Source organism: Chelonia mydas, chromosome 24 (genome assembly GCF_015237465.2).
Source record: "Chelonia mydas isolate rCheMyd1 chromosome 24, rCheMyd1.pri.v2, whole genome shotgun sequence".
NCBI lineage: Eukaryota > Metazoa > Chordata > Testudines > Cheloniidae > Chelonia > Chelonia mydas.
In genome coordinates, this window is record NC_051264.2 from 17,724,780 (window position 1) to 17,737,084 (window position 12,305).

At 66.1% G+C, this 12,305-nt stretch overlaps 1 protein-coding gene across 3 annotated transcripts; it reads left to right on the forward strand.

The window, feature by feature from the left end:
- Window positions 1-461: 461 nt before the first annotated feature.
- On the forward strand, window positions 462-11,241 carry LOC102947120 (heat shock cognate 71 kDa protein). 3 transcript variants are annotated; one of them, XM_037882895.2, is made up of 9 exons: window positions 462-653; window positions 4,254-4,463; window positions 4,952-5,157; window positions 5,807-5,959; window positions 6,959-7,514; window positions 8,375-8,577; window positions 9,290-9,488; window positions 9,741-9,973; window positions 10,808-11,241. In XM_037882895.2, the coding sequence occupies exons 2-9, from the start codon at window positions 4,259-4,261 to the stop codon at window positions 10,988-10,990; spliced, it is 1,938 nt and encodes a 645-aa protein (XP_037738823.1). In that variant the 5' UTR covers window positions 462-653; window positions 4,254-4,258; the 3' UTR covers window positions 10,991-11,241. The 3 variants fall into 3 exon arrangements, with proteins under 3 accessions (XP_037738823.1, XP_037738824.1, XP_043391154.1); XM_037882896.2 differs by having other exon boundaries at window positions 535-653; window positions 4,258-4,463; XM_043535219.1 differs by lacking the exon at window positions 462-653 and adding an exon at window positions 3,453-3,598.
- Window positions 11,242-12,305: the final 1,064 nt, after the last annotated feature.

The following is a 12,305-nucleotide window of genomic DNA, read 5'->3' on the forward strand; positions in this document are numbered from 1 at the left end:
GGGGGTGGGGGTAATAGAAAATCAGGACATCTGGTTGCCCTATTGGTGCCCCCCCAAACCTCCCAAAGGGGGAGGGAGCATTTGGCCGGGGGCCTCTGGGGGGCTGTGAGGGGGCACATGGACCTGGAGGCTGGGAGGGGATTGGCAGGGGAGGGGGAATTTGGCCAGGGGTCGCTGGGGGGAGGTTGGGGTGCTCTGGGGGCCACACTGGCCAGGGAGGGGGCTCCTTTTTCCTGGGGGGGGCACCACCAGCAGTTAACCTGGAGTTATTTCCATGGCAAGGCAAAAGGGGGGGGGTCTCCCCCTCCACCTTTAAGCCACCTGCCCAGTCCCAAAATAACCCCCTGGCCGGGCTACAGGGCCGATGGGGGCGGGACCGGCTCAGCCCAGGACCCTCCCAGCTCCCAAAGGGTCCAGCCCGATGCCAATTCCGGCAGCTGCGCTCCCCCATTCGCTCCCCCCGGCCCGGTGACGGAGCGGCCCAGGCCGGCCCCGATTGGCCCAGGCAGGCGGCCAAGTCCAGAAGCTTCTGCAAAGGGGCGGCCGGGTGGGGGGCCGGACCCGTATATAGCTGGGGGGGGCGCCGGGCCGGAACGTAGCCACAGCTGGGGCGCAGGGAGCTACCTGGGGCGCACGGAGCCAGCTGAGCAAAGGTAGTGGGGGTGGGATCCCAGCTGCCTGGGGGGGAGATTCCTTGCCGGGGGGGTAATTTAAGCTGATTAGGGCAGATCCTGGGAGCTGGGGCTTGGGGAGAAGGGGCAGACGCGCAGCTGACTGGGGCAGAGGCTGGCAGCTGCGGGGAGCCCCAGCTGCGGGGGCGGGGGGGCGTGTAGGTCCTTGGCAGTTCCCAGGAGAAGGGATCCGGGCTTGTTCACTTCAGAGATCTTGTTGCCAGTATTTATTCCTGTGCTGGTGTGTGGTTTTCCCTCTGGCTGGGGCCGGGCTGACAAGGGGGGTGCTCGGACTCCTGGGTTCTTACTTTGGGGAGAGAAGTTTCTCTCCCCAGCTTTTCAGCGGAGTGGAGGCCGGGAGTCAGGACTCCTGGATTCTCTCACGAGCTAGGCTGCTAAGTGGCGGGGGGGGGGGGGGGAAATCCCCTTGTGCCTCAGTTTCCCCGTCCCAGCAGAGCTAATAACTTGCCTTCCCGGGGCCGCCTGAAGGTCTCCCCACCGGGACCCGGGCCATATACGGTACAACAGCGTCACCCCCATAAATAGTCTCTGGCTGGCAGCCCCTGGCACCGCGCCCAGGGCCCTTCTCTGACTGGGGCGGGGTGGCATGGGGTGTTTCCTTCCTCTTAGGGCCAGCCAACCCCCACCTAGCCCCTGGCTCTCACCTCTCCCTGCCCCTTTTGGGACGCGACTAGGACATGCTAGCCTCTGGAATTTGAACCCTTCGGGTGCTGCAGCCTGGGGGGTGCCCTGTACCTAGGGGTAACCCCCATGCACCCCCAAACTTTGCAGCTAAAACAGCTTCCCACCCTTGCCGCCAGAGGTCTGGACATAATTTGGGGGCACGGGGAGCTCTGGCGGTGGACTGTCCCCGTCGGCGGGGGTCTCTCGTTTGGAGGGGCAGGGTGGGTATCTCCAGCTGCAGGGGCTCTGTATGGCGGGTCACCCCAATCGTCCTCCAGGGACGCTGCCCCTCATTTGCTAAGACCTCGGCAGCAGGGGCCCAGGGGTTAATTCGGGGAGTCCACCCCGCTCGGAAGTTTCAGAGGCTGCAGAACAAGACCCGGGGCGACCCTCCATTGGGGCCCCCGTATCTCCAGAGCCCCGGGTCCAAACCGCTTCAAACTTTCCCCCTCCAGCCTCCCCCGCTCCCCGAACCGCCCTGCCGATTTTGGAGGCAATCGGCCTCTCCGCGGGGATTTTAGCCGGGACCCACAGCTGGCCTCCAAAGCTGGCCCGAGTGGCGCAGCAGCGAATCCAGGCTGCGCCGGGCCAGGGGCTGTCAGCGCGGCTGGGCGGGGCTGGGTTTGGGGCACGGCTCGGGGCCCCTGTCACTGCCCCACTGGCGGGGGGCTGGGAACAAACCGTGCCCGGGCGACGCCCTTCTGGCTGTAACGGTGGAGCAGAGCAAAACACAGAGACACAAACACAACCCCCCCCCCCCCATTTATCTGCGCGCCAGACATGGACAGCCCCGGCCGTGGGGGGGGGGGGGGGGGACGGAGGGTCCAGATAGCGAGCCTGCCCGCGCCCCCCAGCACTGCGCAACTGGCTGCATTGGAAACACCCCCTTCCCAGAGCCCGCGATAGAACCCAGGAGTCCTGGCTCCCAGCCCGCCCTGCTCTAACCACGTGACCCCACTCCCCTCCCTGAGCTGGGGAGAGAACCCAGGGGGCCTGGCTCCCAGCCCCGCCCCCCAACCACTAGACCCCACTCCCCTCCCTGAGCTGGGGAGGGAACCCAGGAGGCCTGGCTCCCAGCCCTGCCCCCCAACCACTAGACCCCACTCCCCTCCCTGAGCTGGGGCGCAAATTAGGACTCCATGGGTTGTAGGAGCAGGGGGGAGGGGGCATCTAGTGGCTTAGGGCAGGGAGCCAGGACTCCTGGGTTCTCTCTGTATCTGTTCGGACACCCGGTTCTCGTGCTGGCTGTGACGTTGGGAGCTGCGTTCTGTGTTGTCCGTTCCTGGCACTCCCCAGAGCCAGCGCCCTACCCCGACCACAGGCCCGGCCACTGGCGACTAGCGGAGCCTTTCACCGCGTCTCTCGGACAAGGGCACGGCCGGGCGGGGCTCTGAGCCGGGGGACCCCAGCTCTTATCGCTCTGGCACGGGCACAGGATGTCTTATAGCCGGGCTGGGGGCGGTAAATAACTTGGGTCCTAACTCCAGTGGAGCATGAGCTGTGTGTGGCCCTGAAAACCAACCGGTCTCCTCTAGCGCCCTGCCAGGACCTGCATTGGGGCCAGGTGCCCCGCTGGCGTAAAGAAAACCCCGCTGCAGGAGAGCGAAGGCCCACGGACCCCAGCCGGGGTCGGGCTCTGTTCCGAGTGCTGGCCCAGGCCGCGCTTTATAGAATTGTACACAATTGAGTGATGGGCGAGTGAGGTCAACTGGCTAGAGCCCGGACTCCTGGGTCCTCTCCCTGGCTCTGGGAGGGGAGCGGTGTCTGGTGGTTAGAGCAGGGGTCCCTACTTCACAGGGAGTAGGAATGAGCAGTTTCCCCTCTGGGGTGCCAAAGGGTTAAGCTGGCAGTCTTGGCCAAGCTTGGGGGTGTGGGGGCTTGGGCTGTATCCTAGAACCGGCAGGGTCCCCCAGGGAAACAGGGGTGTTACCCCAGGCCTGAGCTTGAAGGGCCCCCCTTCCTCTTGTGTAAACTCCCTGTCCCCCTGCCAGCTGGCAGCACTGCCCCATGGATCAGCTGGTGGTGGGGGCCAGGGCCTGTGATTGGATTGGCTGGGCAGCCGGGCGGGCCGCCCCCTTGGGCCAGGGGCCAGCAAGGGCCGTGTTTCTAGAAGGGCCGGTGGGGGCGCAGGGCCAGGGGAGGTTCTGCAGCCCCCAACCGGGGCTGTTCCAGCAACTTCGCTCGGCTCCCTCCGAAGGAGAGGGACACATGGGGTCACCCCTCCAGCAGGGACCAGGGGACAGGTGGGGACTTGCGCGCGCACATGAGATTAGCCTGTCGATCTATCGACAGAATTTTGCAGTGTTGGGGTTTTTTTATTATTTTGACAGTTAATATCAGTGTTGACAAAAATCTATTTAAACGTTCACCATTGCAGGAAATGGGGGGGGGGCGCGCCTCGGGGGACCAGATGTCCCAATATTCGGGCCTTTGTCTAGGACCCTATTGCCTGTCCTGATTTTTCACCCTCCATCTCTGGTCCCCCTGGGTGGGTCAGACGTGAACTATTTAATGACCGCCGCTGAGATCACCCGCCTCCCGTGGGAATCCCCGTGTCACCGGAGCTGGGATTCCAGGCAGCGGTGCTCTCGCTGCGAAGGGAACGCGTCCGGCGGGTTTGTGTGCGGGCCGGGGCACCGACCTCGACAGGTTTCAAAATCGCATCCTTCCGAGCCTCTAGAAACCAAAGGAGACCCAGGGCCCATCTGGCCCGATATCTCCCTCCCCCGCTCCTCAGATGGGACCCTAGAATTAGATCTCAACAGGGGATCCTACGGCATTAGGTTCTGTTAACCCTAGTGTACCTATGGGAGGGGAGTGGGGTCTAGTGGTTAGAGCTGGGGGCTGGGAGCCAGGAGCCCTGCGTCCCATTTGAGCCCCTTCCATCCCCCTTGGCAGCCAGGATGTCGAAGGGCCAAGCTGTCGGCATTGACCTGGGCACCACCTACTCCTGCGTGGGGGTGTTCCAGCATGGCAAAGTGGAGATCATCGCCAACGACCAGGGCAACCGCACCACACCCAGCTACGTGGCCTTCACGGACACCGAGCGCCTCATTGGGGATGCTGCCAAGAACCAGGTGGCCATGAACCCCACCAATACCGTCTTCGGTGAGTGCTGGGACATGGGGCCTGTCCCCTTTAGGATCCAGCCCCAGGGTGGGGACTGGCTGGCTCGGGGGGGAGTGGGCACGGGGCCTGTCCCCTCTAGGGGATGCCGGCTCTGATCCGGCCCCAGGGGAGGGGGACTGGCTGGTTCGGGTGATGGGGAAGGGGATCTGGAACTTTTCCCCTCTGGGGTGGTGTCCAAGGACATTTGATTCCTGTGTGAAACGAGTTGGTGGGTTCTCAGGCAGGACAGGGGTCCCTTAGCATCACCACCCCCGCCAAGGGGTTTCTGCAATCTTTAGGGAGGAGCATGGAGCCCCTGGGTGGGACCACCAGGGGACCTCAGATCCCAAGGGGGCAGAGGGGTAGCTTGACTGCTGAGGGGGCTGTGGGGGTCTCTGATCTGGGGAGGGGCTGTGGAGGCTGGAGCCCCTAGGGATCCCCCATCTCTGTCTCCCACTGACCCCCTGCATGTGTCATTCCCCGCCCAGATGCCAAGCGTCTGATTGGCCGACGCTTCGACGACCCGGTGGTGCAGTCGGACATGAAGCACTGGCCCTTCCAGGTGATCAACGACGGGGGCCGGCCCAAGGTGCAGGTCGAGTACAAGGGTGAGACCAAGACCTTCTACGCCGAGGAGATCTCCTCCATGGTGCTCACCAAGATGAAGGAGATCGCCGAGGCCTACCTGGGCAAGGTGAGGCCTTGGGGGTGGGGCCAAGAGGTCTTGGGGGCGGGGCCAGGTACGTTCTGGGGGCATGGGGCCAGGAGGCCTGGAGACAGAGCATGCCTGGGTGTGGGGCCAAGAGGGCTGGGGATAGGGCCAGGTAAGTCCTGGGGGCATGGGCCATGCTGGACCCTACTTTGGAAGCTGGGGTGGGGAGGGGGGGAGGAAAGGGGGGCTGGGAGCCAGTACTCCTGGGTTCTGTCCCCGGCTCCGGGGGGCATCTCGTGAGTTAGAGCAGCTTCCTTCCCCCTCCTGCAGGGGGCAGCATCCGAAGCACCCAGTGCCCATACGCTGCTAACCGGTTAACTCCATGCCTGGGCTGGGCCCCACGGCCGGGGCTCCGGTGCCCCTGGGGACGCCACCGCCCCGGCCTGTCCCGAGGTGCCGGACACCCCCACTCACCGAGCCTCTGGCAGGGTTTGAACCTTTGGCATCAGAGCGTCCGTCGTGGGCTGGAGGAGGCTCTCCGGTAGCCGGCGGCAGTAGTAGATCGTTACCCTCTGGGGCAGAAGGGATGCAAAGGGAGCTTCCCCCAGGACCTGTCCTCCCCCCCCAACCGTCCTTTTGGGGGGGGGGGGGGGCAGCCCCAGCCTCCACTGACCCGCCCCTCCCCCCGCAGACGGTCACCAATGCGGTCATCACGGTGCCGGCCTATTTCAACGACTCCCAGCGCCAGGCCACCAAGGACGCCGGCACCATCGCCGGGCTGAATGTGCTGCGCATCATCAATGAGCCCACGGCCGCCGCCATCGCCTACGGGCTGGACAAGAAGGTGAGCCGGGAACGGGGGGCCCTGCCCCGGCCTCTAGGGGGCGCCCATCCGGGACTGGCTGGCCCCGGGGGGGGGGGGGAGGGAGGGAGGGATGGGATATGGGGGCCCTGCCCCGGCCTCTAGGGGGCGCCCATCTGGGACTGGCTGGCCCCAGGTGGGGGAGGGATGGGATATGAGGGCCCTGCCCCGGCCTCTAGGGGGCGCCCATCCGGGACTGGCTGGCCCTGGGGGGGGCGAGGGGGATGGGATATCGGGGCCCTGCCCCGGTCTCTAGGGGGTGCCAATCTGGGACTGGCTGGCCCCAGGGAGTGGGGGGGAGACAGAGGGGAAAGGGATATGGGCCCTGCCCTGGCCTCTAGGGGGCGCCCATCCGGGACTGGCTGGCCCCAGGGGGTGGGGAGGGATGGGATATGGGGGCCCTGCCCCGGCCTCTAGGGGGCGCCCATCCGGGACTGGCTGGCCCCAGGTTGGGGGAGGGATGGGATATGGGGGCCCTGCCTGGCCTCTAGGGGGCGCCCATCCGGGACTGGCTGGCCCCCGGGGGGGGGGGGGGATGGGATATGGGGGCCCTGCCCCAGCCTCTAGGGGGTGCCCATCTGGGACTGGCTGGCCCCAGGGGGTGGGAGGGATGGGATATGGGGGCCCAGCCCCGGCCTCTAGGGGGCGCCAATCTGGGACTGGCTGGCCCCATGGTGTGGGGGGAGAGGATGGAATGAGGGCCTACCCTCTTTAAGCGTGGGGGGACTGGCTAGCTTGGGGGCACAGGGAAGGGGACTGGGGGGCTGCCCCCTGGGGGTGGTGTGCTGGCTGGCTCAGAGGGGGATGGGATCCAGGGGGCCGTGTCCCTGTGGGGGGGCTGGCTGGGGAACAGGGTGTGGGGAGTGGCCGGCTAGCTCGGGGGGGAATGGGATCCGAGTGTGTGGGGGGGGCGGGGGGGAGACACCTGGGGGTCCCTGCCCCCCCGAAATGCTCCATCTCCCCCCCCATACCCCCCCACAGGTGGGCGGGGAGCGCAACGTGCTGATCTTCGACCTGGGCGGGGGCACCTTCGACGTCTCCATCCTGACCATCGAGGACGGGATCTTCGAGGTGAAGTCCACGGCGGGCGACACCCACCTGGGGGGCGAGGACTTCGACAACCGCATGGTCAACCACCTGGTGGCGGAGTTCAAGCGGAAGCACAAGCGGGACGTGACGGGCAGCAAGCGGGCGGTGCGGCGCCTGCGGACGGCCTGCGAGCGGGCCAAGCGCACCCTCAGCTCCTCCACCCAGGCCTCCATCGAGATCGACTCGCTCTACGAGGGGGTGGACTTCTACACCGCCATCACCCGGGCCCGCTTCGAGGAGCTCAACGCCGACCTCTTCCGGGGCACGCTGGAGCCCGTGGAGAAGGCCCTGCGGGACGCCAAGCTGGACAAGGCCCAGGTGCACGACGTGGTGCTGGTGGGGGGCTCCACCCGCATCCCCAAGATCCAGAAGCTGCTGCAGGATTTCTTCAACGGGCGCGAGCTCAACAAGAGCATCAACCCCGACGAGGCCGTGGCCTACGGCGCCGGTGAGGGGCGGGGAGCTGGGCGGGGGGGGCCTGGATGGGGGCGGGGGGGAAGTGGAGTGGATGGGGGTGGTTCGGGGCTGTGGGGGAAGGATCAGATGGGGAGGATGGGGGAGGGTCAGATGGGGGGGGTAAATGGGGGGCGTGGGGGGAGGGTCAGACGGGGGGGTAAGTGGGGGGCATGGGGGAGGCTTGGGAGGGGCAATGATGAATAGACGGGGTGTGCAGGGGGGCTCAGAAGGGTGAGGGAGGGTCAGGTTGAAGGGGGTAGGTGAGATGTGGGGGAGGGGGCTTGGAGGGGCAGTGCTGGGGTAGATGGGGCAGCTGAGGGCAGGGGCACTGGAGGGTAGGTCAGATGGGGGGAGATGGGACAGGCTGGGAGTGGGGGAGGGGTAGATAGGGGTCTTGAGGGGGCAGATGGGGAGGTGGACAGTGGGGGGCGTAGCGGGGCCATGGGTGGCAAGGGAGGCAGATGGTGGGGGGGCTGGAGGCAATGGGGTGATGCTGTCCAGGGCAGTGACATGGCAGGGGGGCTGGCCCCCAGCTCTAGAGGAGGAGTCTCACCCCAATCTCTGCGTTGGGGGGGGGGGCACCCGATTTCGGGCACCCCCTCCCGGCCCCAGGGAGGTGCCAACGGAGCAGGTGGTTTCAGTGCCAGGGATTTGCCGTGCGAACAGGGGCCCGGGCACTTCTCTGAATGAGCCCCCCCTCCCCCACCCCGACGTGAATGATACAAACGAGCCATTTGTGGGGGCATAAATTATGCCCTCCGGCCGCCCTCCGGTGGCAGAGCCGATCCTGGGCCCAGGCTGGGGGGACCCCAGTGCCTCGCTGACCCCCCCCCCCCGCTGACCCCCCTCCAGCGGTCCAGGCGGCCATCCTGTCGGGTGACAAGTCGGAGAACGTGCAAGACCTGCTCCTGCTGGATGTGACGCCCCTGTCCCTGGGCATCGAGACGGCCGGCGGCGTCATGACGGCCCTGATCAAACGCAACACGACCATCCCCACCAAGCAGACCCAGACCTTCACCACCTACTCCGACAACCAGCCCGGCGTGCTCATCCAGGTCGGGGGGGGGGGGGAGGCTGTGGGGGGCTAATGGGGGGGCAGGCTGTTGGGCATGGCGGGACGGGGACGGAGAGCTCATGGCGGGTAGTGCCAAGCTCTGCCTGCAGAGAGCTGGGATATGCAGGCCATGAGGGGGTGCAGATTTCGGGGGTCTCCTTAGGAGGGTGCAGAGACCGGGGGGGGGGGCTCACCCAGGTGTGTGGGGAGGGGGTTACAGGGAGTGAGTGACTCACGCAGTTCGGGTGGGGGGGAGCAGAGGGCTCGGGGGCTGACCCAATGAAGGGCTCAGCCCGGTGCGTGGGGAGGGAATAAAGCACATGGGGGTATAGCAAGACGGCTGTGTGGTTTGGGGGAGCCTAGGAGTCATGGGGAAGGGGGCAGACCGGGGGGGACACAGCTGAGGGAGTGCCTGGCTGCATTCAGAGACCTGGGGGGGGGATGGGCATGGGGCACCGCAGCTGGGGGGCGGGCCTTGCCAAGCTGTGGGGCATCACCAGGAGGGCGGCTGGGGCAGGGGTGCAGAGAGCAGCGGTTGCCTAGAGATGAGCCCCCAAAAATGACAAGGAGGGAAGCCCGGGGTGACAGGGTGCCTGGCTGAGCACGACCAGGAGAAGGGGAAACCTAGTGCCCAGGGGGTGTGGGGCCCCATGCCCGTCCACAGGCTGGTGCAGCTGGTTCCCTCCTAACCCCCTGCCTGGCACCCGCCACAGGTCTTCGAGGGCGAGCGGGCCATGACCAAAGACAACAACCTGCTGGGCAAGTTTGAGCTGACGGGCATCCCGCCCGCCCCCCGCGGGGTGCCCCAGATCGAGGTGACCTTCGACATCGATGCCAACGGCATCCTCAACGTCTCGGCCGTGGACAAGAGCACGGGCAAGGAGAACAAAATCACCATCACCAACGACAAGGGTGAGAACCCAGGCGTCCGGCCCCGCAACCCGTCTCTAACCCACAGGACCCCAGAGCCAGGGAGAGAACCCAGGCGTCCAGCCCCCAACCCATCTCCAACCCACTAGACCCCAGAGCCAGGGAGAGAACCCAGGCATCCTAGCTCCCAGCCCCCTTGCGCTCACCACTAGACTTCATTCCCCTCCCCGAGCCGGCGGGAGAACCCAGGCGTCCGGGGGGCCCTGTGCTGAGCAGGTCTCCTGCCCCCTCCAGGCCGGCTGAGCAAGGAGGAGATCGAGCGCATGGTGCAGGAGGCGGAGCAGTACAAGGCGGAGGACGAGGTCCAGCGGGAGAAGATCGCGGCCAAGAACTCTCTGGAGTCGCTGGCCTTCAACATGAAGAGCACGGCCGAGGACGAGAAGCTGAAGGACAAGCTGGCGCCCGAGGACAAGCAGAAGATCCTGGACAAGTGCAACGAGGTCATCAACTGGCTGGACCGGAACCAGGTGAGGTGGGGGGCGGGCTCTGGGCTGGGCCAGAACCGGGGGGCAGGGAGGAGTTGGAGAACCAGGCATGGTTGCAGGTCCATGGTGAGGGAGAGGTGGGGACCAGAGCTTCAGGGAGCCCCTAGCTCCCCTCCCAGAGCTGGGGAGAGAACCCAGGAGTCCTGGCACCCAGCCCCCTTGCTCTAACCACTACACCCCCAGCTCTGGGAGGGGAGTGGGATAGAACCCAGGTCTCCCCCCACTAGAAAGTCCTAGAGCTGGTTCTTCCTCTCCCCCCAACCCCAAAGACCAGGTGAAATGACCCTTCTCACCAGCAGCAGTGGGGCAGACCCTATGCTGCGGGGGACGTGTTTCACCCACACACCCCCCGCAGCTGGGACGGCCTCTCCCACAGCGAGTCGTGCCTGAGTTCCCGCAGCTGCAGAGACCCGCAGACAGGGCTGAAACCAGGGGCTGGGGGGGGGACGTCTAGGCCTGGGGGCAGCTTCCCCTGGGACCTCCTGCAGGGGCGAACGGGGCTCAGAAGCCCAGAGCTAGGGAAGACTCCAGCGTCTCCCCTGGCTCCTAGCAGCCTCCTCTCTGGGGGGAGAGACCATGAGATCAGCCAGGGCCCCGTTGTCTCCCCACCCCACCCTCCGTGGGGGGAGGCTCCCTTGATCTCAGGGGCCTCGGGGAGCAACGGGTGGGGCCAGATGGACCCGCTGTGCTGCCCTGTACGGGTGGGAACAGCCGCAGAGCCCGCCCCCATGAAGCCTGGGTGGATACCAGCTGGGGGGGTGCATTGGGGCTGGCGTGCAAGGGGTTAACGCTGCCCCCGTGCCCACCCCCCAACAGATGGCGGAGAAAGAGGAATACGAGCACCAGCAGAAGGAGCTCCAGAACCTCTGCAACCCCATCATCACCAAGCTGTACCAGGGTGCCGGTGGCGGGGTGCCTGGGGGGATGCCCGGGGGCTTCCCTGGGGCCGGCGGGGCTGGGGGGGCCTCCTCCGGCCCCACCATCGAGGAGGTGGATTGAGAGGCCCAGCCACGGACCTCATCCTTCCCCTTCCCCAGCTGAGCCGACACAGACATCACCCATCCCCGGGGAAGGGGGCGGGGCATTGGCTGGCTTACCCCATGGCTTTCCCATGAGCCTCCGCTCTAGCAGGGACCCCACTCCCCCCCAGCTATGACTTGCTGTGTTTAGTGGGGGTCGGCCCCCACCCCCTGCTGCCGCGTTGCGAATCCACCTCTGTCGGCTCAGAATAAATTATTGTGCCCCTGTAACATGCCGGGCTGGTGTCGCCTCATTAGTGGGAGGTTTGGGGGGTGCTGGGGCTGAAATCTCGCTCCAGGGTGAGACAGGGACCCGGCTGGACATAGGGGATGGGGCAGAGCTGGGGCTGGAACCCAGGAGTCCTGGGGGCCAATGCCAGCTCTCTGCGAGGCCAGGAGCTCGAGCTATCCAGTGCAAGCCAAGGACGGCTTGGGGTGACACAATCCCCATATCAGATCACGGGCTCTTCGGCCGAGCAGGGGAAAATCTGCCAGGATCCAATGGCTGGAAGGGGAAGCCAGCCCGATTCAGCGTGGAAATAAGGCGTCAATTTGTAGCCATGAGAGTAATTGCCCTGGATTCACCAGCAGTCACGGGCTCATAGATCGTCCCCGCTCTTGGCCCCGTGCGGTCCCTGGGGGGAACCCCCTTCAGTGTGACAGCCCCTCGGGGGGGCCGCTCTCTGGCAGGGGTTAAGCCCCTCCACCTCCTGGACCCACACCTCTCCGAGCCCTAGCATGCCTGTCTCTGCTGTGGGCCCCCTCAGGCAGTCCCCTTACTCTGGACCCCCGGGGCCTCCACTCCCAGGGGGAATAATGTCGGGTCTCCTCCCCACTCCCCCATTCTCTAGCCCGGAGCGACTCTCAGCTGGCGTAACACAGGAGGGTTTATTGAGCGTCTGAACCCAGAACAGGAAACTCTCCGGCCTCAGGCCTAGCCTTGCCCAGCCCAGTCTCCCCTGTACCCAGGGGGGCTCTGCCTGCTCCCTCCCTCCAGCCCCAAGCCCCCCTGCTTCCCCACTGGGCATCTGCTATCACCGGCCCCAAGCCCCCCCCTGTCCATTGTCTCCTCTCCAGGTAAGCAGGGTCACCTGGGCCCCCTCTCCCCTCTTCTGTCCTCTGGCTGGACCCGGCTCATTATGTCACCGGGGTCCTCTCCCCACAGCCCATTGTCCTCGCACGGGCCGGAACTGGCTGCGACTCCCAAGCTGGGTCACCGGGTCCCCAGTCGCTGGGGTCTCCATTCTCCAGGCCATTGGCCGGGGTCCCAAGTTCCCTCGCTGGCCCTTTGTCCC

Coding starts and splice junctions, on each gene's coding strand:
- LOC102947120 (XM_037882895.2), top strand. CDS start 4,259: ATGTCGAAGGGCCAAGCTGTCGGCATTGACCTGGGCACCACCTACTCC. Junction 8,578..9,289: donor AGCCCGGCGTGCTCATCCAG/GTCGGGGGGGGG, acceptor CACCCGCCACAG/GTCTTCGAGGGCGAGCGGGC. Junction 9,489..9,740: donor CACCATCACCAACGACAAGG/GTGAGAACCCAG, acceptor TGCCCCCTCCAG/GCCGGCTGAGCAAGGAGGAG.